The sequence below is a fragment of the Psammomys obesus genome, unplaced genomic scaffold (assembly GCF_907164565.1).
Source record: "Psammomys obesus unplaced genomic scaffold, mPsaObe1.curated_primary_1811, whole genome shotgun sequence".
NCBI classification, from domain to species: Eukaryota; Metazoa; Chordata; class Mammalia; order Rodentia; family Muridae; genus Psammomys; species Psammomys obesus.
The window spans coordinates 8,023,163-8,050,016 of record NW_026585895.1 but is presented as its reverse complement, the minus strand read 5'-3'; the positions used below and the strand labels follow the sequence as shown (position 1 = coordinate 8,050,016).

The following is a 26,854-nucleotide window of genomic DNA, read 5'->3' as shown; positions in this document are numbered from 1 at the left end:
TGAGGAATACCTTTGGCAGGCGGGGGTGCTGGCTTTTTAGGGGGCACCGGGGACACCGTCTCTTCAGGGAGGGCCTCTTCAGGTGCCTCTGGCACTTAAAGAGATTAGTGAGACTATGTTAGGATTTCTGACAAGGAGGACTGAGAACAAGAGTTAGCTATGGTGACACCTCAGGCCAGGAACAAGTACCTGTGACAGGTGGGGCTGTGGGCTTTTTAGGAGGCACCACAGACACTTTCTTTTCAGGGATGACCTCTTTGGGCTCCTCAGGCACTTCAAAGAGATCAGGAATATTATAACTAAGGGTTATGAAGACCAATAGAATGAAGTATTTTCAAGAGCAGAAGACACATGTCTTATGAAGCCTCTGTGTGAGGAGCTGAGTCAAGTGAGGCTTCTGGCTAGTCCAGCGGTTCCATAGCACTTTCCTTTCAGAGACAACCTCTATAGGAGTCCCAGGCACTTTAAAGAGATTAGTATGTTTTACAGGTAGAAAGTACGAAAATCATTAGACACGGGAACAGTATTTAAGCCCAAATGAACTTTCATTTTTATCTCTTGAACCTCACCGGGGTTAACAGATACCTGTGATGGTATCACCTTGGGCTTTGCATTAGTGACTTCTTTTGGCAGGGGCCACTTCCTTAGGAAATTCAGGTCTTTGAGGATATTAGTAAATTCACACTGAGTCAAAGCAGCACACACGTAGGGAAGCTACATTTACACACCACAGGAGTCTCAAGGCTTCCTGTCCTCCCCCTCTGCCCTCTCGTGGGGGACAGTCAAGCATGTACCTTTGACAGGTACAACTTCTGGCACTTGGGGAGGATGCACTTTCTTTTTGGCCACGGCATCTCTGGGAGCCTCGGGAACTTTAAAGATATTAATATTTTGACATTTAGGAGCTGAAAGAATCAGTACAAACAGAAAATACATGTAGACAGCAGCAGACATTTCCTGCCCTTTCACACTTCCAGGAAGATGTACCTTCTTCTGAAGGAAGCGCAGGCTTTTTGCGAGAAATCCGAAGTGTTTTCTTTTCAAGGGTGGCTTCTTCGTAAGTATCCAGCACTTCAAGAAATTGTTGGTTTTACATTTAGTGTTATGAAAGTCACCAGGGTGAGGAAAATATGTTCAAAAACTACTGCAGGCTCAGCAGCTTGTACCTGTAACTGAGGGAGCTCCTCTGGGCTTTGAAGGGGTTCTCTTTGAATCATCAACTTCAGGGGGAGCTTCAGGTTCTTAAAAGATATTAGTATTTCACGTTTCAGAGTTAAAATGATTAATGGACACAGTAGCCACAGTGACGTAGCTTTCCAGAAATTGCTTCTCTTCCTTTCCCTACTCCCCCTCATCCACCAATAAACTAATATGCAGGCATTTATGGGATCCTTGAGAACGGGAGAGCTTGCATTTCTCCCACAGTCATCATAAATAACAGCCATCTTTCTGCCTCCTGCATTCAACCACAGATATAAAAGCTATGTGCACTCAGTGCTTACATCGCTACTTTGTCACTGGTTCCCAAACAGCACACAATGAGACTATACACTGTCCACATTCTAGTAGGGTGTAAGTGATCTGAAGATGCTTGAAATGCTAATGTAACTCTGGCTATATGCAAATTTGATCTGGTTTTATCTGACTTTATGTAAGGAGCTTGGGTGCCCACAGATTTCGGCATTAGTGTGGGGTAAGGGGCATCCTGGAATTCCCCATGGAAATTGAGACAGGTCTCTATTGGGTGAATGCTTGTGGCAGGATTTTTGTTTTGGCAGAATGCTTTCTAGATGGAACATATTGGAACGCGGGGTGACTAACATAAAGATATTAGTATATTTACATATAGATGTTAGGCAGAGTATTAGGTAAAACAGCTTTGAGAGCTGAAGGCAGGTGATTTCTTTTTTCCTGTCTGTTCGGTGACGAACGTGTACCTTGGATCGGTGGCATTTCTGGCTCTACAGGAATATCTTCAAAGGTGCTCACTTCAGGAGGTGTTTCTTCTACAGCTTCTGGTGCTTTGAAGATATTAGTATTAGAGTCAGAGGTTAAAAGGGTCAGCAGAGGCATTAATCCCATAAAGTGAACCACAGTGATTTCTGTTGTTACTGGGATCCTGCAAGGATTTGGGGAGTATGGACTCCTGAGGAGAGGAGCCAAGTCTCATTCCTTCTGTTTTCCACTTCAGCTCCCTAGCACCTACCCTAAAAGGACTTTGAGAGAGGACAAACAAAAGATTCCAGAGAGAGAAAAAAAAAGGCAAATTATTTGGATATTTTAAAAATTATAGACTACCATGTATAACATGAAAAGGTTGTGATCCTGAGAGCTTTTGAAACATCCAAATTTTTGATTTATCTAAAAATATTTAGAGTAAAAAAAATGGATTTGAAAAATATAGGCCAGGCCACTGGGGTTACTTGGCCTTGGCTCTAGGGTGACATTACAGGTAAATCAACACCACATCAAGTCATGATTTTTATATGAAGCTAATCCTATGACATTCAAGTCTTGAAGTCAGTTGTATATTCATGGTTTTTTTGGGCCACAAGCTTAGTAGGAAAGCAATTCTGACAATAGCATGTTTGATGAGATACACTGGACTTTTAACACTATGGAAGGCTGAATTACTGTCGTGTGACAGAACCTTTGTTAACTGATGTCATCAGTTCCTGCTTTAGAGGTGCAGGAGTTAAGCCAGTTCAATCAAGCTGTAGAGTTATATACATGATAAAGCTTTCATTTCGATTGTTTTCAGCTGGTCTGGCATTTATTTATTTAGTAATAGCCATTTTTCTATTAAAGAACCTATCTGAGTCATATCTGAACATCAAACATTGCATATTTCCTCTACAGTTCTTATAGTTATTTCATGTCCTGTAAGTTCTGTAAGTTATTTTATGAGTGAGTTTAAGGTTTGTTTCTGAATGGTTCACTGTCCACAGTCAGTTACTTTGAGCATGTTCTTTGGGGATCCATTTCTTTGGCAATCACTGGGCTTTTGAAGAGATTAGTATGCTCACGCATGTTAGCCACAACACAGCTGAGATAAGAAACTTGATGTTCTCCTGGCCTGTACCTGTTGGAAGCAGAGTTTTTCTTCTTTTGGTTGTAGGAGGTTGTTTCTCTGGAAGCACATCTTTGATGATTTCAAGGTCTTTAAAGATATTAGTTTTTAAAAAATATAATTGAGAAGCAAAAACAATGACATGATGCACAAAGATATCTGGGTAAGTAGACAGACTTTATGTTAGAATGTTTATTTTCTTTCTAAGAGTCTCTGTATGGATGGGTCTTGACTTGTTTGCAGCAAGTCATAGACAGTTCCCAGTCTTGGCAATATCTCAGATACTTTAAAGATATTAGTATTTTAAAAGTGGGGGACGACATATAAAACACCGGACATTTGACAAACGCAAGATGAAAGGTTTTCTTATTTGCAGTCTTGTGACAAGAGTTTGTACCTTCAGCCCGGGGAGGTTCAGGAATTTCAGGAGCAGCTTCATACGACTTCAGCTCTGGAGACACTTCCCGGGTTGTTTCAGACTCTTTAAAGATATTATTAGGTTTACACTTAGAAATCGTAAACAGCAACAACAGCCCAGTGAATTAGACACCATGCAGTTTGGGGATCGTAAAGTTAAAGATAACCATCTGTGTTCTGAAGAGGTTGAAATATACCTTTGAGTGCCAGGGTTTCCCTCTTTTTACGAATGGTCACATATGTTTTCTCTTCTGTAACCACTGTCTGAGGTGGTGCAGGCGCTTAAAAGATACGAGTACAATTGTATTATGAATGTTAAAAAGATTACAATTCTAGAGAGAGCCCCCAAGTCAATTCCACCGAGATGGAGTCAGTGGTGTCAGGTACCTTTTGCCACTTTGAATCTTGCCTTCTGAGGATGAGCCGCGTGCTCTTCTTCTATGACTGTTTCTTCAGATGCTTCATAAACTTTAAAGATATTAGTGCGTGTGTAACTACAGGTGTTTCAAGACAGATGCAGCCCAGTATTAAGAAATACATGACACGCAGTACACATTCATCGCCCAAACTCACAGTGGAACATGGACACAAATTAGTGACAAGCAGGAACAGGCCTCATTCCCAGTCTTAATATGAAGGATGCTCAGAAATTGTTCATGATCATGCTAACAAAATGGAGGAATTTACCACACGGGTACCATATAATTTTTTCCCTAATTTTATCTTAGGGAAGTTATTGGTAAAGTCATCTTGGTGTCATTTTATTGTGTGGATTAAAAATAGGGTGATGTTGAGTTAAGTATGAAAAATCCACCTTCTGTATTTGACATGCTGTAATCATGTTATCTTTTGCATTTCTAAACACACACTTATTATATTTTAATATCAAATTTAATTTATAGCTTTATAGTGTGATATAAATGTGGAAACAACTTTGAGATCAGAAGCCAGAAAGAAAAGAGAGGAAAGTACAGCTCAGTGGAAGATGCTAACAGGAGAACGAAAGTGGTGAAGCATATGAAGACAAGATACGGCTTCTCCAGCTTTTAGAAAGGAACCTTGTCTGATTACAATAACCAGTATTGAGGACAGAACAGGTAGGAGGGGGTAAGCCTATGTGTTAATCCCAAACCACTAGATCATGTTGAGTGTCAGCATCTTCACCATTTAAAATACTGAGTCTTCTCAGAGGATTGCACTATTTAGGTTATCCTACTATTTGATTTATTTTATAATTTTTCAGGGAAGAAAAAAAGTATTGCTAATTCTTTTGGGGAGTTAGTGGTCTTTTAAATTTATGATCATTTGGGTAATTATTACTGTGAAGAGTAAAAACAACAACGTTGGGACATTTTGATTTTGAAAACTCTAATTACAATATTATTATGGAGTCAAAGTGAGTTACTTCATGGTCTAATAAATGTAAATTGCTTCAAAGTGAAGAGATGTTTGTAACAGCAGATAATTTAATGAGACAAATGACTTTTCTAAGATTGGATAATTTTATAAGCTTAGGACAACTTAGTTTTTAAATTGATGAAGATAAGTAACTTCTTTAAGGCTAATGGATGTTCAGATGACTTCACTTTAACCAACATTTTTAGCATGCATGGATTTCATAAAGATATTAGTATATTTGCATTTTAATACCATGTAGACAGACACGGTGGATTCAGAACAGGGGAAACAAGAACCATCAGCTTCCTCGCACTCACTGTATATCTCTGTGTCTTCAGGAAGAACAATGGGTAATTTTTCTTCTTCAATAATTTTCTTAGGCACCTCAGGAACTTTAAAGATATTAGTATACTAATTAATTACTACTAGTACAGATATAGGCTATTAAGAATATAAAGTTAAACCACAAGGATTTGATGGGATTCTTGTCTACTCTACACAATAAAAACACAACCAGCAGGTCATTTCCCACTGAGGGGAGCATGACTGTGTACCTTTGGGTGGTGGAACTTCAGGCTTTTTAGGAACAGCTTCACGGACTTTTTCTTCTGGAGCGATCTTCTTAGGCACTTCAGGTGCTTTAAAGATACGTATTTGTCTTACTTCCAAGAATGTCACAATTAGGCATAAAATATCAAGAGTAAAAGGGGATCCAAAATGTTAGTGAATGCATTCTATGTCTCTCAACTGCCTTGTTGATTCATATTAGAGCATTTTCTGTTGATATTTAGAACTTGTTTCTAGTGCCATAAGACAGAGATTTCAGTGGCAACTCCATAGGGAAGAAAAGCCGAGGGAGCAATGCTCATTACTGCATAATAAGATGGCCAACATAAGAAAGACTGCTAGGCTTGTGAAGCTAGAGGAAAGTCAAAAAAGGCAGGACTGCAGGATAAAATATAAATGTCAATTTCTGTCATTTGCAGCCATCTTGTGGTCCTGAGAAGAGAGCGGCCCTCTCTCCTTTGTAGAAAGTGATTCAGAAGGATTTACTGCTGATGGGAATGAGCAGGCCCAGGTACCTTTAGGTGGTGGAGCCTTGGGTTCTTCAGGAACACGAACTTTTTCTTCAACCACCGTTTTCTTGGTCACCTCAGGTACTTTAAAGACAGCAGGGATAATTTCCTTTACTTTTAAACACTCAGAAAGATCTTAGCAGGCAGAATGTAAGAGATGGGTAATGAAAGCAGAATAGCGTCGTATTATAAAACAGAGACATTGCTTTAACACATGCAAGACGGCACTTACAGCAGCGACTATGACAACAAACATGACCACAAAAGTCCACGGACCTCTCCAAGTCAGACCAACAAAAACTTGACATGGACAATGGACACCTCGACCTGGAGCTCTTCCTGCTTCTTTTAGCAGGATAATTGCAATGGCTTCTTCTGTGGTAGCTTTTGTATATACTCATTGGCTTTAAAGATATAACCTCAAAGTATGCGTTAAAGAGGCTGTTGAAAATGCATAAAGGAGAGGCACTACCAAATATTTCTACCGAGCAGCTTAATACTATCTACCAACAATGAACAGGGCAACAAGTCTATCAATAAGGGTATCGGTGATCATACAATCAACGGCCCAAGTACACACTTTGGTCTGTAGGAGTTTGGGTTTGGCCATTTTAGGCTAATACCAGTGACATCTGTGTTTGCAGACCTGCTTTTGGCCGCTCTAAAGATATTAATTATTTTGACATTCCCCTAACACAAAACACAAAATAAAACACCAAGTCGAACACAGACTTGCGAAACAACCAAGGAACACAGTTATGAGTATCGTTTTGCCATAAAATACCTTTAGCTGGGGGCTCTTTTCGAGGAACGACTTTAGTGGCTGGCTTTTTTGGAGGAATGACTTTCTCAGATACCTCAGGTCCTTCAAAAATATTAGTGTTTTGTTTAGAATAGACTCATAAAATACCATGAAGCACTAATATATTAAAATTGTACAAAGAGCGCTCCTAAAAGGGCTTATATTTTTTGAATTTAGACTGTGTTTGCTTCATGAAAACCATGATTTTGTTATTTATACAATACATTGCCATGTGAAACATACATATTCCGTTATTTTATGCATTCATTTAAGCATGACCTGTGATAGTCCTATAGACTATGTATGTACACTGCATCTAGTCCTTCGAATTTACTACAATTTGAGTACCATGACCAATGCTTCATTTACTTCACTCTTTCTCTGATGAAGATAACCGTAAAATGGCAAACACTTTCAATATGTAATTATTGATTAGTGCGTAGGCGACTCAAATATGAACAGAGCAATGTTTGCTTTGCTGAGAATATAAATTCCTCAGTAAATTGCCAAGTATGTCACTGAATGAGAAACACTTGTTATACTGGTACTCCTGCTAATCTTGTAGTTCTTGCTGGACTGTAACAAGAATCCACAAGGTCATGCAGCGATATATGGAGCCTGGGGCTAAGTCAGTATCACAAATTCTCGTGTCTGTTCATTAACAACTCTGTGCGGTTAGTATTTACACCATGTCGCTTTCTGAATTAAACAACTTAAACTTGGGCTTAAAGTGGCTCGTGGGGCTAATGTCCTGCCCTGAACCTGCAGGGTACTTTGAAAACAAAGTTGGTAAGAGCAAGATATAACAAACTGTAATATCTCAGGGTCCCCTATACCTTTTTTAGGTGGGATTTTGGGTTTCTCGTAAACTTCCACTTCTTCAGCCTCTAAAAACTCAATGACTCTGTGAATTTGTTCGGCTTTGTGCTCCTCCTGGAACCTGCGTCCTTCTACTCTGATGAACTCCTGCACCTCGTGGAATTCTTCCTCCTCGAAGTATTCCTGCACCTCGTGGAACTCTTCCTCCTCGAAAGCCTCTTCTACCTCTGCTTCCACAAGTTCTAACTCTCTTCTTTCTTGGACTATTTCCTCTTGCTGGTAAGAAACTGATATTTTTTCTTCAAAAACAGCTTTCCCTGAAAGAGCATCTACTTTAAGAGAATTGTTTTTTTTTTTTTTTTTTAACCATAAGATGAAACAGATGTCAATTCAAAATGTAAGAAAAACGACTAAAAGAAGACGTCCATGAAAGGACTAGAAGATGAAAGAACTTTCCCAAGATACCTTTAGCAGGGGGAACAACTTCCTTTTTGGGCACGGGGACTTTCTTTTCTGGAACTTCCTTTTCTGGAACTTTCTTTTCTGGAACTTTCTTTTCTGGAACTTTCTTTGGTACTTCAGGCACTTTAAAGATATAGTTTTAATGTTTATAACCACCAAGAGTAGGCTTGGACATTGGACATCAAAAATAAGACACATGGACACAAAACATACACAGCTTAATGAAGAATGGTTAAAGGAGTTTGGGTTTAAAAGAGAAAGTGTACCTTTGGCTGGTGGAGCCTCTTTTTTCGGGACAGGAACAGGAACCTTTTCCTCAGGAATTTTCTTTGGCACTTTAAAGACATTAGGTGGCTTAGTCAGATGACAGTGCTCGATAACAACGCGAACAGAAACATCAGAAACAAGCAACATCCTCGATGCCTCTAGGGAGTCAATTGGTACTGTTGGACACAGCTGTTTTACAGGTAGTGAGGATACATTCCCAGACACTCCCTTGTGCTGTCTATATCCTTAGAAGCCAACATACGCTCACAAAGAAACTTTGCTATTTTAGAAGCAGCAGATGTGACCAACAGTGGGCCTAATTTTACTATTTTTAATTTGATGAAGAATTGTTTTTTGACCTGTTATCATCCTACAGTATTTGGACCCTGACCTAGACCTCAGGAACTGTTGGGCATGGTTTTATAGGTGAGGAGACTGATGGAGTCGTGGCATTATACCATAGTTTCTGAAGATGCTGTCTGGAGCATTAATTGAACTAAGAAGCAACAAGAAAGTGAAATTTTATAACCTTGAAATCCCAGGTTAATTATGGTAAAAAAGGGCATGAGGATCTTTAAAGCTATTATCCAACCATCAGAACATTTTTATTTGTATAAAATAGTGTATGCAGTGAAAACAATTGTAAAGCATAGTAAAAATTTAGTTATATAATAAAATAGAGCCGAGGAATAAAATGAGGGTAGAAAGATCACTTATTTCTTAAATATAGAGAAGTGATAAGGCATCAAAACATTGAGCTATTTAAAGCAAGAGACTTGTAAGACAATCCACATAGTGTACACACATGGACACGTTATTTGCCCAGTGATACTGTAGGCTGTCTAAGGAAATGGAATAAATGATATTTTTAATTGTCATCTGTCAGTTTGCTGAGGTAGTTACTTTAAGGAAGAAGTGAAAGATGGCACAGCACTTTCTAGAAAGAAAATCACTGTGGGGTTAAGGAATTCACCAGGTTTGCTATACCTTTTGTGGGAGGCGGCTCCACTTTCTTGGGGACAGGAGTGGGTGCGGCAGGCACTGCTTTCTTAACCACTTCAGGTGCTTAAAAGACATTTTATAGACATATTGAAAAAAAATCACGAGCAATGAACAAAACAACACCCAATTATCAAAATACAAACAAAACAACATAAAACATTGATTTATTTTAAGAATATATTAGCAACCTAAATGATAGTAGCACCCAAACATCAGGACTTTTAGAAATTCCAAGAACGAACATGATTAGCAACTCTGCAAGGACCTCAAAGTCTTCAGGGATAAATGGTTTAAGAATTACTCTCAGAAGCGAAAGCTTTCACCACCCAAATAGATCATTCTCCAGCATTTAAACTGAAAGCAAAATTGAGGCTTGTAATCGAGGAGGAAGGATTCAGGTGTAATAACATTTATAGTTAGACTGAAGATGAAGGAGAAATGTTAGGAAAAAGGAAAGGGCCACAAAGCTTCCGCTACCAGGAGTGACACAAGAAAAGTATATGGCTGATGACTAGGTTTAGACAGCTCTGAGACTTGAAGCACCAAGGTTTTGGAATGTCCAACCTATGAGCGTGGCTGTACCTTTAGGGAGCACCACCACCTCCTCCTCTTCTTCCTCCACTACCACCTCCTCCTCCTCTATGCTAGGTGTTTCTTCTGGGATCTCTTCAGGAGTGGGTTCTTCAGCTTCCTCATACACTTGAAACAGATTATTTTGTAAATTATTTTTAAAAAATCCTTTGAATGTTAAATATGTTAGATTCAAAATTATATCATCTTGAAAGACCACTCAGCCTTCTAAATGCTCCTGAGCATCACTAATCTGGAAAAAAAATTCTGCAGAGTCTTTAAAATGTTAGGTTCTTTCCAATGTTGGAACTGGAAGGGACCCCAGAGAACTTAGTTGGAATTATTATTATTTTAGTGAAGGTGGAAAGATTTTTGGAGCCAAGCAAGAATTTAGGAATTAACGCCAGATTTTCTGCACTAGTTGCTCAGGTTTGTCTGAGATAATTATGGGAAGAGCTTATTCTACCATGACTTATAAAGGCATCGGGTGAGAAATTCCCCACGGCATTCACATATAGAAGACAAAACATTGATTTCACAGAATTGGTGAGTGAAACAAGAATAAAGAGGTTAGTGGGTCCATTTCAGTTTTTCATTAACTATGTCACACACAGGCTAAACATGCAAGAGTGAGAGTCGAACAGAATGAATTGGCCTGCCCAGTTCCTTCTAGGCAAGTACTTCCTATCAGAGCTAGACAGTCTATTGATTTCTAGAGTGAAATATACATAATCTCCTTTACATGTGAGACAGTGATAAGACAAGGATGACTTAGGGAACTCATCTACCTTCAGCTGGCGGCACTTCCTCTTCTTTAGGGGGGATGATCCGTCTTTCCTCCACCTTCTTAGGTACCTCAGGAACTTAAAAGACATTGATTGCTTTAGGCCCTTAAAACTCAGGAGCCAAGAAAGAATACTTAAAGACCAAACTTCACATCCTCAACCCAAGAGTAAATAGCACAGCATATAGAAGACACAACACTGACATGTCCCAGTTAGTTAAGGAGCAAATGAAGATGCTGTGCGTATATCACAAGAGTATGCTTTGTAGCACAAGTCACTTCTTTTTTTCAGGAAGAGGAACAAGTACTTGGTCACTTCTGGCTCTTTTAAAGATATATAACATCTATCATTTTAATTTTCAGAAATAACATACAGAAGAGAAACAAGGCAAACAACAACAACAACAACAAAGCACCCACACCAAGTGGAAAACGAACAGAACACCAGCATGGGTACAACAGAGGCGCAGTGACAAACATCAGCGACTGACCAGACAATGCAAGCCTGTATGCTGAACATCCTAGGAAGATGACCCTTTCAGGTCAACAATGGCGCAGCCAATATCATGTACCTTTGGCAGGAGGAGCCACGGCTTTCTTAAGGCCAGGGGGAGGCACCTTCTTTTCTGGTTCAGGTTTCTTAGGAACCACAGGAACTTTAAAGATATTTTGAAATTTCAGTCTCACAAACACAAGGACAATGTGCACAACAATAAAGAAGTTACACTCCCAAATATGGAACAGGGCATGTGGACTTGATGGGTTAAGGAAGGAATATGTCTTAAGTGCTTGGGATGCAAGACATTAAAGACAATGTACCTTTGGTGGGAGGAGCCTCCTCTTTCTTGGGAACAACTATTTTCTTCTCTGGAACTTTCTTCTTGATCTCAGGCACTTTAAAGACATCATTTCATGGTAAGAATGTATTTTGCAGAGCAAGAGAGAAAGCAAGAAGTCTACACACACAGGAAGACCACCATGCAACATTTACTCAGAAGAGGGAGGGGATGTGGGCCATAGCCCAACCACATTTGACTGGGATTTGCAGGGTAAGGGATCAGCAAATGGCTGTTTTTCTGAGGCCAGATGCTTTCTTTTCACTGACTTAAATTTCATTAATAACTAGGCTAATAACTGGTAGAAATATTATATGTATTTAAAATGTCACCATCATGGCTTTTTTTTGGAAAATATTATTATACTTTAAGGTATGAATATACCTCTTAGATACTGTACCATGACCTTATCTGTGACGTTAAATATTGATTCTCTTCATTCAGTGATGTAATGAGATACCTTATCTTTTATCTTCACAATAGTATTAGAACCTACTGAGATTTGTTAGCATCACTATTTTATGAAGGAGCAAACCAAGGCTCAGATAGGCTACTGGGCTCTCAGAGCAGAACAGCAAAGTTCAAACTCCAGGTTAAATCAAAACTTGTTATGCTTCCATTTACCTATATGCTCTTTGAAAGATATAATCTATTACTCATTGTTTTGATGATTGTATCATTTTTTTTCTTTTCACACTGGAGTCACAAATGCACTTATAACAAATGAGTGAAGGATAAGATTTATGTATTTTTAGGTAAAAAAATTTTCCATAGGTAATTTAGATGTTCAGAGAATCTACATGAAACATTACATGATTTAATAAGATTATGGCCAGTTGATCAGACATTTTGTAGTAGTTTTATGATAATACTGGCTTTAACCATTTATGCAACAACAACAACAACAACAACAACAACAACAAAAACCCAAAACACTGCATGAAAAGCATCTAACAGAAAGAAATGGCTGAGTGTCCTGATGAGCTTCAGAAGTAAAATTTGGCTGTCCCTTTTATACATGTATTTTTTTTTTTCTGATGCCCATCTGATAAAGCCATCAGCTTTCTGTTACTCCGGAAGTGTACCTTTGGGAGGTGGTGGAGGCTCCACTTTTTTAGGCACAGGAACTGAGACTTTCTTCTCAGGTGCAGTTTTCTCTGGCACTTAAAAACATTTCATTTAAAGACATTAAGAACCATGTATAATGTCACATCTATAACAAAATGTACCTGAGGACAGGACCACAAACAATCAAACACTGAAAAGGATTTGAAGACATGTGGATGACTTACAGTGGACAGACACAGAAAGCAGTGTGGTAGGTGGTGAGGACATGCCTTTGATAAGACAAGGCTTTGCTGACGACATAGTAAAGTATCATGTAACGTAAGAGACGAATAAAAAGATAGGAAGGCAGAAGCCAACATAAAGAGGTCTTGATTCCGAGAACTGCTGTACCTGGTGCAGGCCGTGGCACCTTAGGTTTAATTTCTGGAAGAGCTTCCTCTTCCTCAGGTGGAACTTCCTCTTCCTCAGGAAGAGCTTCTTCCTCTACAGGAACTTCTTCTTCCTCAGGTGGAACTTCCTCCTCCTCAGGTAGAACAACTTCTTCCTCAGGTGGCAGTTCCTCTTCAGGAACAATGACTTCCTCAAATGGAGCTTCTTCTTCTTGAGGAAGAGCCACAGGAACTGAGACTACTTCCCGTTTCTTTGGCACTTTAAAGATATTTTATTCAATTTATAAAAATTCTACGTTTGTGTGAAATATTCACGATAGCCAGACAACATGAAAGGCAACTATTCTTTGATCACAATTACCACCAACGCACTCAGAATCAAGCAAGCATAACTAGTGAGCGCATATAGCACCCGTGACATCCCCTTCCTGCCCTGGTTCTGCCTGAGATCAATGTACCTTTGGGGGGTGGAGCTTCCATTTTTTTCAGAACAGGTGTTGGTTTCTTTTCTTCTGGAATGAGCTTCTTGGGCACCTCTGGCACTTAAAGATATCATTTGTCTTTAAGAACGTGTCCTTCAATGTTTGGTTGGTTGTTTTTTTTTAACAGCCATAGATATGATGAAGGATCACACAATATGGACGACATTTTTAACAAAACGTTTTCACGGCTGTGTAGTTAGCATGGGGACATTTCCATCTGGGTGAGCACTAATGTGAGATCCCTCCCCCCGCCCCTTATGAATAAATGATGAAATACCTTTTGCAGGTGGAGCCTCTGCTTTCTTGGGAGCGGGAACTGGCACCTTCTTCTCAGGCACAGGTTTCTTGGGCACTTCTGGCACTTTAAAGAAATAATTTAGGAAAAGTTTTATACAACATGTAAAACACCAAGTCCAAGCATAGTCTGGAAAACTATGATAAGGCAATAAAATCAGAGTGAGGAAACCCCAAGGCAGCATTTCATTTTAAAAAACAACAGAATCTGTTTTTGTAAAGAAGACGATATTAAAGTGGAGTACATAAAGAACATTTTCTTGATCCAATTGTCTATTTTCTTCTCATAGAAATCTGAATTAAACTGTGTGCCCCTGCAAGGTTATATACCTTTGGCTGGAGGTGTTTCCACCTTTTTGGGAACAGGTGCTGGTGCCTTTTCTTCTGGTACAGGCTTCTTGGGCACTTCTGGAACTTAAAAAATAGTAAATAAGGTCACTGTCAGTTTTCCCCATCCCAGAGGATTCTAGTAATTTAGGGACAATTGAGTTGTCACAAATGTGTCGACAATTTCACTGTAAGACAGAATCTAATAATAGCCACAAACAGGGTGCTAGACATCAGGAGAGTTACAATAAACGCCACCAAGTAAACAAGGAACGAAGACGAGGACAGCACGAAAAGCTTGGTAATTGGTTTTGGCCACTTTGACAGTGTCAATTTATTGTTCACTAAGAATTCTCCAAGGAAGAAGACGTGAGTATTAATCAGAGGCATGCTTCAGTGGCCGCATTCGGAGATAGACAGACGGCAACCGGCGTCTGCGACCACCTGAGTGGTTCTCATTCCACTGTTAATGTTAATAACACTGCCGGGGGCAGGGAGGACTATGGCTCGCCAGCTTACACTCTATGAGCCAATGGTTGCCGGGAGACAAGTACCTTTGGTGGGTGGGGCCTTCTCCTTTTTAGGAATAGGCACAGGAACTTTTTCCTCTGGCTTCTTGGGAATCTCAGGCGCTTTAAAGACATTGTTTATAGTTAGGTTCTGACCCCGAGGAACAACACCCACAGAAAGCACATCTAATGTTCTAGCAGCACACAGCAGCACACACAGACTGTAGCCAGAAGAGAACTAGCCATCTGAAGGCAGACCAAGTCTTCTACGTCAGGAGTATTGTATGAGTGCTGTATACCTTTTGCTGGCGGCAATTCCTTCTTTTTAGGAACAGGAACAGGTTTTTTCTCTTCTGGAACAGGTTTCTTGGGTACCTCAGGCACTTTAAAGATAGCAATATGATTTGAAAACATTGTAGAAGACATAAACCATGAAAAGTACACACAGGCATCACATTTCAGCATCTAAAAAGGTCTTAGGCATCTGTGCCAACAACCCCCTGAATTTGACCAAGCCAGACACCCAAACTCGGAGCTGCTGCTTCCTTTCTGTGTGCAGGAGCCATCATCTACCTTTGACTGGCACCACTGCTTCCTGAGCGATGACCTCTTCCTCTTCACGAACGTATTCTTCCTCTTCGTGGACATATTCTTCTTCGTGGACATATTCTTCTTCATGGACGTATTCTTCTTCGTGGACATATTCCTCTTCGTGGACGTATTCCTCTTCATGGACGTATTCCTCTTCGTGGACGTATTCTTCACGGACAAGCTCCTCCTCTTCCTCTACAATGTACTCTTCTCCGTGGGTTTCCACCTCCTCTTTGAAGGAAACAACCTCCTCCACTTCTCGCTTTTTAGGCACTCCTGGCACTTTAAAGAGATTATCTTTAAATTGGAGATTTTCCAATTCCTCAGTGAAATGAAGACATTTTATGAGCACAGACAAACTTACAACAAAAAAAGAGAATAGGTTTCACATTTCCCACAACATGAACTTTATACACGGAGCTGAGCATGAATTCAACAACAAAGAAGATGAGCAACACAAGCAATGGGGAGTACCTCTGCGAGGTGCCGGCACTTCTGCTTTAGGGGCAGGTACTTTTGCCTCTGGGACAACTCTCTTGGGCTTCATAGGCACTTGAAATATTAAGTATGGGGAATTTTAGAGTCAGGAACAGGCCATCTAACCATGTCTAGCTTTCTTGTACTTTAAATAGATAATTTTGTAGATGTCTCTAATAGAATATACAACTTTCTCTGTGAGAAAATTTTGTTTTCCATGGGAAGGCTTCTGAATCTCACAGCAAAGTAAACCCATAGAAGGACTGCAGCAAATGGGAAATATTCAGCCAAGTTTGCAATAGCAGAGCTAAGCTGGAAACCGTGGTTTTCTCATATGCTTCTGCATAGAGAGACACCCTAAAAAGTCCAAACTCTCTTCTACACCAACATGCTTGCTAAAACTGCAAAGAAGTTGCTTAAGATAAAATAAGAAAACCCTGGGTGTTGAATTAGCTTTTTAAAAAGTTCTTCAAGCTGATGTTAGAATAAATAGTTACCAATTTTCAGTGGACAACAGCATACTATTACATCAATTTATATTAGGAATATGCTAAATGGTCACTACATTCAAACAAAAAAATTTCCATTTGACAATCCCACAGTCAGGGGGCAATGCCCAGCCATTGTATACACAAAGCTGCAGAAATGTTTTGAAGTAATGTTAGAGCTAACGCTGGAGACAGGTAGTGAAGGGGTCAGGCAAAACGTGACATCCTGGGAGGAGGTGGTTATACCTTTGGCAGCTGGCTCAGTCACCTGCTGCTTTTCCCGTTTGGTAATTGAAATTTGTATTTTTTCTTCCACAACTTTCTTTGGTTCTTCGGGAGCTTTAAAGATATTAATTAGGGAAGAATATCACAGTGGGTCCCATGAATATCATAGAACAAACAGTCACAATGCACAAAGACTTGGCACGTGGGAAGGAAACCAGACAGTGTACTCAGTAACAATGGGGTGGCAGACATGGTGGGAGTCACGGTTGACATGGTTACAGAAGAGGTGACACTCCGGTTTGGGACAATTACTGCTCTATCATGTACCTTTGGGTGGTAGAGGTTTGAGTTTCTTTTGAATGAGAAGAGGTGGTTTTTCTTCAGGGACAGCTTTCTTCAGCACTTGAAAAGACCAACAGTAAGAGGTTTACAGACCTGAACTAGACTCTCCAGGGCAAGGATAAAATGTTAAGAAATATATCCTATAACACAACAGTCCCAAACACACAATTAAGACACATCCACTTCAACACAAATCCAGAGCGGGACAGACGAGAGAAAACAAAAGGTTCTTGTAACTGGTAATTTTCTTACTCTACCTTTTGGTGGGGGGGCCTTGGGTTTGGCAGGCACTGGCTCTTGGGTGGGTTTTGCTGGAATAGGCTTCTTGGGTTCTTTAAAAGCATATACAAAGTGATTAATGTTAGCATGTAGGGCACAAGTCAAACTACCTCATTAAAATAATTGATCGTCTATGCTCACAATGCAACCACAATCTCTAGAATAAGAGTTAGATGTCCATGTAGGGTAGGTTCTGAGGACCCCGGGCAAGCTTATGTCATTAGGCCACAAGATGCTCAGAAATGCTCTTCTCAGTTTCAGAGAGGCAACATGTGACTCAAAGTTTTCTGTCTTGGACACTGGTGTTTTAAGGGCCTCAGTGAAACCATGCAGACCCTTCTCAAAGAAACCAACAAAAACCTGAAGGAGTGAACGGATATAGATTCACTTCAGATTTCTAGCCGGGGTTTACTGGTGTGTAGTTATCATTTATTTTACAGTAGAGACGGTGTCCAGAGTCAGAGCCACATGAGCATGCACATAATCTTCATGAGGCTAAAAATCGCTTTCTCTCTCTGGAAAAGCAGCGTCAAATGTTCGATGCTGGGAGCCCCGGGGTAGTGAGCCCCAGTGACAACCTTAAGGTTTCTAGAGCTCTTTTCCCCTCCAGAAGTGATTGAAAACACTAAATTTACTAAATGACACCGAGGTCTTTTGCCTCGATTGTCGTCTTGTCCTAACGGGCTCTCTGAGTCGAAATGCGGTCTGCAGTTTTGTCATACCTGGGACATATTCTTCATGCTCTTCACGTTCCTCATACTGTTCGCGCTCTGCGTATTCGTCATATTGGTCGTATTCTTCTGTGGGCTCGTACTCCTCATATTCTTTATACTCCTCATAGTCTTCATAATCCTCATACTCCTCCTCCCGGTGCTCGGAGATGGTCTCCTCTTCTCGGGTATAAGCCCATTTCTTCTCTTCCGTTACAGTTACTTCTAGAATAATTCCGACACGAGGCAGCATTTTATTTGGGGCCCATTTAGTGACAACGAGTTTTGATTTCATTCCTTTATGACTGTCTCCCACACTGGCTACGGGTGATGTGGACTATCTTTTTTTTATTTTTATTTTTTTCGTTGATCATCTTTTGATGGTAAGAGTATCACAAAATGCACACTGGCTAATTAGGATGTCAAGGGTTCAAGTGCTTAACTCAGGTCAGCAGGAAGCGAGGGTTAAACTAGCCACCGGCAGACAAGGACACACATGGCTTTATGTTTTGTATGATGAATCAAAGTGCAATGTACCTTTAGTGGGTCGCGGTTCTCTCTTTGGAACTTCAATGGATACCTTTTCTTCCTTAACAGCTCTTTTCCTGACTTCGATCACTTTAAGAGAGTAATTATTAAAAATAAATAAATTGCAAGAATCTGGAAGAAACTGTGTTAAGAGAACTTTTGTACACACACACACACACACACACACACACACACACACACACAAATCCAAGAACAAAACCAAACATGATGCTCCTGTAAACTTGCACTGTAAAATTGCAAAAGAAAAAGAAAAAAAGAAAAAAGAAAAAGAAAATTCAATAGACCTGAAAGCCTACACCCGAGGATACTTTTTTCCCAGGCTATTTAATGTTTCAGAAATGGCTGAATAATCAGGTGGGATTTGTGAGAGAATTAAGAAAGCCAAGCTACAACAATGACTATAAAACTAAGTTCAACCTTAGAAAGAAACGTGGCTTGCACAAACAGTATCTTCACTGTAATCCTAATCCCTCCATCCCCATTCCTCTGGGACAATGAAGAATATTACGGATTTAAAGAAATCAAACCTTTCACCAAAGATTATCGCTTATGACAAACATCAAGACAGATGAGTTTAATGTGGACCAGACAGACACACGAAACGACGGATACGTTTTAATGGGAACTGAGCATATCTGGGGTGGAGTAGAAAAAAGGTGCTCTGTGGAACCAGCGTGCTTGGCCTTGCAGTGACATGGAACAGCTTCCTCCTTTCACTTTCAGCATGCGATTAGATCACCTTCCCCAAGGAAGCCGGTTCCACCGCACCTAGGTCAGTGTCTGCGAGCTTATTTCTAAGCCCTTTAAAAAATCATTCTGTACCTTTAGCTGGTGGCTCCGCCTCTCTTCGAGGTTTGAGTTTGGGAAATTTTTCTTCAGGGACAACTTTCTTAGGCTCCTCTGGCACTTTAAAGACAGATTTCACTTTAGAAAATTGTTTAAAGAATCGTTTTTCTTCATTCAGACCACAAGAAGTACAAGCCAGGTAGTAGCAACACAAACATAAAAGACCAGACACTGCCTGGACGTCAGACATCCTACAATGCTTTGAAGCAAGACAAGGTCTACCCTTCCCTCTGTGCCTCATAAGCTGTGTGCTTAAAGAGAGCGAGACAAGGAACAGTGACATACGGAAAAGCTGGCATACCTCTCGCTCTTGGAGGCTCTTCCTGTTTAGTTACAGCCACAAGAATTTTTTCTTCCTGGGTAACTTTCATGTGCCTCTCGGTCACTTGCAAGATAATTTTAGGATTAGCATTCTATAACATTTAGAGTGGACTGCATACAAACAAACATATATACATATACATATATACACACACACACACTCACACTCACACTCATATTCATGCACACACATATATACTAGCCAGAAAGTACTGTGATTTTAGAATAGAAGAATTCATAAGGCACACACAACTAAACACCACTATAAATAAGTAATACTACACAAAGCCTTAACATGTCACCATCACAAACAGACACCAACTAACAATCTACGTAGAAAAATTACGACCCAGTGGATGGTAGCCAGAGGAAGAAAGGAAGAAAAGACTCTATGTTTTCATTTTTTTCCTTAGGGGATGTTGTTTACCTTTGGTTGGGAGAGGTTCTTCTATCTCAACCACTTCTGCAGGAACTCTCCTTTCTGGAACTGGTTTCTTTGGCTCTTCGGGTGCTTTGAAAACATCAAGGAATGAGGTCAAACATGGTGCAAAGAGCGCCAAACTTACACAATGCGCTAAAGAGCTGAAGAATGCATTGATTCAGTATCAAGACAGGGAGTGAGGTGATACCTGAGAGTAAAGTGAACCCCAGAATACCTTTGGCTGGTGGCACCTTTTCTTTCTTAGCAGCTGGCGCAGGAACTTTCTTCTCTGGTACAATTTTCTTCGGTGGTTCAGGAACTTTGGAAATATTAAGAATATTAGTTTGCACTCTGTTAGGAAGTATCATTATTTGGGGACCACAAAACCCTCTTTGGAAAGATCAGACACACGCCAACATCAGCGACTGTACTGACAAGGTGTTTATACACAAATCCTGAGAAGACCTCAGTGATGCACGGAGGGACAGAAGCACGGACACACACATCCAGGCAGACAGACTCACGCTTCTGTGACAGGAACCGTACCTTTAGCAGGTGGTGGCTCCTCAATCTTAGCCGGAACTTTTGGTTTTGGTATAATTTTCTTTTCACGCTTCTCTGGCACTTGAAAAGATTATAAGATACACTTGTAGAAAATGTACAGATTTTGAAAATAAATACACAAGGGACCTTTTTTTAGTTATGCTATTCATTAATGTCTGCAATGTGGATGGTAAATTAGATATAAGAGCATAAAGAACGAGACTAGCAATAGAGGGATAAAATATTTAAGAGCTGGTGTACCTTTGGCAGGTTCAACTTCCACCTTCTTAGAGATAAAGTGCATCTTCTCTTCCACGACATACTCCTCGGGCTCTTCCATCACTTTAAGGACATTAATTTCAAAGAATAATTGTATACTTTTTTCCATTTTTATTCTAACTATAATTTATCATTTCAAAAGAGTAATCAGCATTGCCAAATGTTAGCATTTGCTGAATCCCTGAATCCTTTTGTTTCCCTTTAAGATGCTCAAGGGCTATTTGGATCAGAGCAAACACCCTGATAAAGAGTATTGGTTTCAATCGTCTAAAGGGTGCCTTGAAGACAATGAGGCTCAGGTTCACAGGGATGATAGGACATGAGCATGACAGGAGCAGTGCCCGTGACTAAAGGAACAGGGGCACAGGATTTGATGGTAGGTTTCAAACACAAACAAACAAACAAACACACACACACAGACACACAAACAAAAACCCTAACAATCCAGGTTTGAAGGCAGAAAGGCGGAAACCTAGACTTAAGGGCAAGACAGTTCATGCCCCCAATGCCCCAGTTCTGTAGGGTAGCTATGGTGGAAGAGACAAGAGACGCCACGTGATCTTTTGAGCCTGTGTGTATGAAGTTCATTATAGAAGTATCATAGAAAGGGCTAATTAAAGGCACACATGCTGCCCAAAGTGAAGAGAAGCCCAAGGGCCCGCCCAGCTTTCAGCTGAGAGCAGACACAGGCTTCCCGGAGTGTCTTGCTGTCCACACTGACAGTTTAGGACACTGAAAGAAGATCCGATAGCATAGTGTGTCAAAACTGGAATTGTCCCATTATGCAAGCCCGGGTGTTCCACGTGCGTGTTTTGTTTGATTCCCTGCCCATTTCTAGGAAGAAGTGAGTCTTCAAATCCCCCTGAGTCCTGACCGTGCCCGCTACTGTGACCTGTCCCAGGAAAGGCAGCTGACTGGGTGGGTTTGTCTGGGAGTCAAGGCCCACCCTCTTGCATTCTAAACCATTCTACTCGTTTGTAAACACTGGATTTCAGGTGGAGTTTTCTTCCAAGTAGAGAAATGGGGTGTGAAGACTCGAGCCAGAAATGTACTTGAGGGAGCCATGTTGCTAATGAACACACCCATTTTCCTTGAAGAGAGCTACACTTGTCCCTACTTAGGAATGTTCCTTTGGATACATAGTGTTGGCTAGAGGTGGGATTTCGGGAGGAAACTTAGTAGTGCTCTGTTTCACTGAAAGGAAATCACAACAAAATGAAGTTTACTCTTTCAACCGTCAAAAGCATCAAGAGTTGGAACATCTGGAGGAGACTGCCTGACCACAGATATTACAGGTTTGTTTCTTCTGTATGTGGACTAGAGGGAAAGCTCCTTGAGCTCATTGTTTTTGACGGATGCACCTTTGACTTCTGGAAGGTAACATGTTAAATATTTCCCTGGTCTTTTTAAAGAATGGGTAAGAGTGAATTAGGAACTGGGCAGTCTATTAAATGGATCGTCACTTGCCTTTTTAAATTAATAAACTAAAACAAAAATCAAAAACATAAAGCTAGATCACTCATTGTAAGGATAATGTTTAACAGGACTTTTCTGTCAGGTGTGGAAGGGCGCACACATGTGGATGTGCACAGGATGATACTCCTGTTTGTGTGTGTGGAACACGTGGTTTGAGCAACACCATGTATATACCAGAGAGCCAAGGGGAAGTGTCTACCAGCCTCCCACACTGAAGCCGAGTCCTGCCTCACAAAGGAGGTAGTCATGAGGGTGCCTGCCCTCTATGGCTAGTTTCCTCTGGATAGCCAAAGAGATAGGAAAGAACCTCAGCGGGTGTGTCCTCCCAGGTCATGAATGCTCTCGAATCTTGTTTTGATTAAAAAGGTACCTATGCTAAAGCCAGGAGAGACTTTGTGCCACTCCTTTTGGATGACTTTCATTATCAGTCTTGTAGCAAAGACCCCTCAACTCATTTACCTTCATATTCTGTGATCTCTGCTTCCTCCTCCTCTCTTTCCTCTTCCCTGTACACCGAAACAGACACTCTTTCTTCCTCTTCAGAGTAAGCCCATTCCTCCTCTGTAGATGGGTTAAAAGATAAGAGTTGATTTAAACTCAGTGGGCCGGAATATACCCAGTGGCCTTGTGTTCACTACAGACAGACGAAGATTCTTCTCTCTGCATTGGGCATGGTACTTTCTTAACTACAAGAGGTAGAGAGACATAAGACAAGAGGGGACTGAAGTCCAAGACCGAAAGAAATACTTGAACTGTGCCCCAGAGTGTCCAAATTCAAAATGACTTCCTTTCCAACACCTTATTCGTTTTCTAGGAATGATTCAAGATCAAGATAACACAAAAGATGGCTCCAGGAGGCTAAGCAGGCAGATGTAGTCTGACACCAACACAAAACAAAGAGGCTCTGATGAAAACATATACAGCCTGAGGAAGAGAGTCCTCCGAGAGAGCTCACAGACACCACTCTCCTCCTGTCTGGCGATGGATGTACCTTCATGCCGCATGACTTCCACTCTCTGGGGAATGGCCACCGATAGTTTTTCTTCAGCAGCAAATCTTTTCTCTTCGACAACAGTTTTCTTAGAAACTTCAGCTTCAAGAAAGAATCAGCATTGAAACTTAAAAATCAAGAACTAGGCCAATTCCCCTTGTCCCTAGAGTTTGGGGAAGCGTCGCAGTATGCCACTTTCACCAGCAAAGTGGACAAAGGAATTACACACCCCAAGGACATGCACAGGAAAGTCTCTCAGAAGCCACACAAGGAGGGACCGTATGAGAACAGACTTGACCAACACAGCAGGAAGATTGAGACCAACCCTACCTCGGGGAGGAGCTTTCTTAGGGATGGGAGCTGGGGCAATCTCCTCAGGGACAGCTTTCTTAGGCGCTGGCACTGGCACTTCAGAAACATTACGCACATTTAGACCTCTGACACCTTCCCAACCGAAGCCCAGCACAGAGCGTGCCCACCCGCGCCACTCTCCCACCACACAGCGCACAACAAATCCTTGCCTCGAAGCACAACAATGTAAAAGAGCTTTTGTAAGATGGCCTGACGATACCTTTTGGTGGGGGGGCTTCCTCTTTCTGAGGAACAGGTCGTCTTTCTTCCGGAACTTTCTTCTTTGGTATTTCTGGCACTTGAAGAAGAATATGTATTTTTAAGTCTTACAGGCAAACAAACACAGAACACGCAGGCCGGCAAAGGAAGACATGCAATTAAAGAAGCCTGGAGGAAAGACATGGTGTTACGGCGACGGCAGGGGTACCTGCGGGGGGTGGAGACTCCTCCCTGTGAGTAATGATGGTTATTTTTTCCTCTGTGACAACTTTCTTCTGCACTTCAGGAACTTGAAAAAGACATTTGTAGAACTGGGTTTATATTCCTCAAAGTACCAAGCATCTAACTACTAGGAAAGAGACTAGACAGGCAGACTAGACAGACAGTGCAAACTGCAGTTGCTGTCACTGACCATAACACCTCCACGTGGAATTCAACAAACTAGCTAACAGATAAACACAAAATGTTTTGCACTCGAGACATAAAAATGGGGGCTCGTTTTCTAGGCAAACAGGCCTACCTTTAGCTGGAGGGGCTTCCTTCTTCGTCACAGGAACAGGGATCTTCTCTTCAGGAGCAGGTTTCTTTGGAGCCTCTGGGACTTAAAAGTTTGAAAGCAGCAGGTCAGTGCGGGCATTTTTCATCTCAGTGAACGGACACAGGCCCATCCCCAAAGCGACAGACAGTGCATTAATGTTATAGACTGTCAGTACAGTGCAGAAAGATTCCGCTTTCAGTTCACGGTGTAGTAACTTACACACAATGTTTTGGAAGCACTTAAAAGATTAAAATGTATTATATAACAGAAACGAATATAGACTTCATTCCTATATGTTAGTATGATTTGTGTGTGTGTGTGTGTGTGTGTTTGTGTTTTGGGAGGATAGAAATAACCTTGTGTGTTATTTCTCAAGTGTGCTATGTGCTCACTGTTTTCCTTTAAGATAGGGTCCCTCACTGTCCTGGACCTTGCCAAGTAGGCTAGGCTCACTGATTAGTAAGCCCCAAGGAGGATAATTTTCTCTCAGTTCTGGGATTACACAGGTATTCTGCCATGGCTTTTTATTTACTTTATTTTAAACATAGGTACATGAGTTCTGAGTATTGGCCATGGTCGAGGCCAGCATTTTACTTCACCCCCATTGGTATGATCTGATATAAACAGATAAGTCAGGAATTAAACCAATAATGTAGCGTATGGGTAGAGTGCATAGAAAAAAAACATCTCTTGATACATTGCTTTAAAAGTAGGATGAATAATGACGCTCTGTGACCTTTCTGAACTATAGCTCTGCAGAAGAGTCACACCACGTGACTTTCCCCTGATGAACACATCCCGAGTTTCTGTTTCCGGTCAAACTACACTCAAGATGCAGGTACCCGCTGGAACAGATCCCTCGGTAGGGCAGTGTGCCAATGGATTTGGGGACTTCTGTGTCACAAAATATTGTGCATGTATACGCAGGTGTTTTTCTATCAGAAAGTCTGTCATTTAGAATATACTTCCAAATGTTTACAGTCAATTTAATGAACGTCAAGACATAGAGGGAAAGAAAGATGTCAAAAATCTGTCCTCCTTTACTGACAACTCGCTGACATGGGCTTTTAGGCAGAAAAGCCACGCAAGCACATTAGGTTCATCTATATCTGGGTGACAATCATTTCTGCCAAGTGGCACAGCCTCCCTCAGTCTCCTCATAATGGACACACAACAATGTCTTAATGAAGAAGACACATGTATGAGAGTGCAAGAGATGTTTGCTTCTACAGACATGTGTAAAAGATGTTCCACAAGTTCTCCTCAACAATTTAAGGTAGCAGTTTGACATAGCTACTTCTTTCAATAATACTTTTGAACACTACCTTAGGAATGTTCAGAATAATAAATAATATATAACAAGAGTATGTCCCCAGCAGTGACACATGTTTTAAACACACGCAACATGCCAAAGAGACAAGGACAACGTAGGACAGAGGAAGACTGTGCTGGCCCCTGGGCCAGTGGCCGTCTCCACCAGCAATCCTGGATACCTTTTGGAGGAGCTGCTGGCTCTTTCTTGGGAAGAGGAACTGGCTTTTTCTCCTCTGGCACAGGTTTCTTGGGAGCCTCAGGAACTTTAAAGATAACATTGTTGAAACAGGGTTGAATGTTACGTGTCCTTCTGAGACACTTAAGATCATAGGAAAGTGCAAAGCCTCATTAAGAGCTTAAGAATTAAAAAGTAAGTTAGTACGCTCTACTTGTAGCAAAATGGAATGCTTAGTACAGCGATATCAGGTAACATCACACATACGACACGAGGGGACAAACACCTGTTTAGGATGGGCTGGCATCTCAGACAGTTATTAACATGTGTTACCACAAATCAATAAAACCCACAGATGGAGAATTAAATACATGAGAGATTGTTTAACTGATAACATTGTGTTAACACACAGGCCACACACACACAAAAGATCCAAGAAAACAGAACCCAAGAAGTGCTACCTTTGGGTGCTGGTGGTTCCACCTTCTTAGGAACGGGAACAGGGACCACTTCTTCTGGAATGGGCTTTTTAGGTGGTTCAGGGACTTTAAAAAGAAGTATACTGTGTTTGAGAAGCTGCTCATCTTGATAAGGCTTATATTCTTATAAGAAAGAAGTAAAGAGTAGATATTCCCCCTTTATGCCAGTTGGGTGCAACAAAATCATGGTTTAGGATCCAAGATTCATGGCTGAACGGCTAAGTAGAAATGGGACAAATGTATTCATCATCTTTTTTTTTTTGAAGACATATTTATTTATTAATACAGTGTTCTGCCTGCATGTATGCCTACAGGACAGAAGAGGGCACCAGATCTCATTATAGATGTTTGTGAGCCACCCTGTGGTTGCTGGGAATTGAACTCAGGACCTCTGAAAGAGCAGCCAGTGCTCTTAACCTCTGAGCCATCTCTCCAGACCTGTATTCATTACCTTAATGGCATGAGTTTCTACGTTCTCAGAAACAATGGGAGAACCCATTTTGTTTAAAGTCAGTTGCATAAGAACAATTGCATTAGGTGATATTAAATGTTTTCATATCTTAAATTTGTCTAGGGAAAGAGGGTGTAACCCTGGTGTAGAGAATAAAGTTTCCCCTTCCTTTCCTTCCTTCCTTCCTTCCTTCCTTCCTTCCTTCCTTCCTTCCTTC

At 40.9% G+C, this 26,854-nt stretch overlaps 1 protein-coding gene across 4 annotated transcripts in view; it reads right to left on the bottom strand.

The window, feature by feature from the left end:
* The window catches only part of Ttn (titin), a 258,797-nt gene that overhangs the window by 123,099 nt on the left and 108,844 nt on the right, over positions 1 to 26,854 (bottom strand). For 2 of the 4 annotated variants that reach the window (XM_055600018.1, XM_055600019.1), the window contains 41 exons: positions 26,169 to 26,252; positions 25,712 to 25,795; positions 24,201 to 24,281; positions 23,889 to 23,969; positions 23,682 to 23,759; positions 23,441 to 23,512; positions 23,111 to 23,212; positions 22,579 to 22,680; positions 20,626 to 20,706; positions 20,368 to 20,445; positions 20,057 to 20,140; positions 19,828 to 19,911; positions 19,381 to 19,464; positions 19,056 to 19,139; positions 18,222 to 18,302; positions 17,697 to 17,909; positions 16,953 to 17,027; positions 16,681 to 16,755; positions 16,375 to 16,467; positions 15,638 to 15,715; positions 15,338 to 15,445; positions 15,146 to 15,223; positions 14,872 to 14,955; positions 14,618 to 14,695; positions 14,067 to 14,150; positions 13,720 to 13,803; positions 13,419 to 13,502; positions 12,962 to 13,219; positions 11,487 to 11,561; positions 10,672 to 10,746; positions 9,896 to 10,012; positions 9,299 to 9,376; positions 8,311 to 8,379; positions 8,048 to 8,167; positions 7,600 to 7,899; positions 6,746 to 6,826; positions 5,968 to 6,045; positions 5,440 to 5,523; positions 795 to 872; positions 190 to 273; positions 11 to 94 (listed from right to left, as the gene is read on the bottom strand). The exons of the other annotated variants lie outside the window; for them this stretch is intronic. In XM_055600018.1, coding sequence (XP_055455993.1) covers positions 11 to 94; positions 190 to 273; positions 795 to 872; positions 5,440 to 5,523; positions 5,968 to 6,045; positions 6,746 to 6,826; positions 7,600 to 7,899; positions 8,048 to 8,167; positions 8,311 to 8,379; positions 9,299 to 9,376; positions 9,896 to 10,012; positions 10,672 to 10,746; positions 11,487 to 11,561; positions 12,962 to 13,219; positions 13,419 to 13,502; positions 13,720 to 13,803; positions 14,067 to 14,150; positions 14,618 to 14,695; positions 14,872 to 14,955; positions 15,146 to 15,223; positions 15,338 to 15,445; positions 15,638 to 15,715; positions 16,375 to 16,467; positions 16,681 to 16,755; positions 16,953 to 17,027; positions 17,697 to 17,909; positions 18,222 to 18,302; positions 19,056 to 19,139; positions 19,381 to 19,464; positions 19,828 to 19,911; positions 20,057 to 20,140; positions 20,368 to 20,445; positions 20,626 to 20,706; positions 22,579 to 22,680; positions 23,111 to 23,212; positions 23,441 to 23,512; positions 23,682 to 23,759; positions 23,889 to 23,969; positions 24,201 to 24,281; positions 25,712 to 25,795; positions 26,169 to 26,252 — 3,975 coding nt within the window. The remainder of the gene's footprint in view (positions 1 to 10; positions 95 to 189; positions 274 to 794; positions 873 to 5,439; positions 5,524 to 5,967; positions 6,046 to 6,745; positions 6,827 to 7,599; positions 7,900 to 8,047; positions 8,168 to 8,310; positions 8,380 to 9,298; positions 9,377 to 9,895; positions 10,013 to 10,671; positions 10,747 to 11,486; positions 11,562 to 12,961; positions 13,220 to 13,418; positions 13,503 to 13,719; positions 13,804 to 14,066; positions 14,151 to 14,617; positions 14,696 to 14,871; positions 14,956 to 15,145; positions 15,224 to 15,337; positions 15,446 to 15,637; positions 15,716 to 16,374; positions 16,468 to 16,680; positions 16,756 to 16,952; positions 17,028 to 17,696; positions 17,910 to 18,221; positions 18,303 to 19,055; positions 19,140 to 19,380; positions 19,465 to 19,827; positions 19,912 to 20,056; positions 20,141 to 20,367; positions 20,446 to 20,625; positions 20,707 to 22,578; positions 22,681 to 23,110; positions 23,213 to 23,440; positions 23,513 to 23,681; positions 23,760 to 23,888; positions 23,970 to 24,200; positions 24,282 to 25,711; positions 25,796 to 26,168; positions 26,253 to 26,854) is intronic. 4 annotated transcript variants of the gene reach the window in all.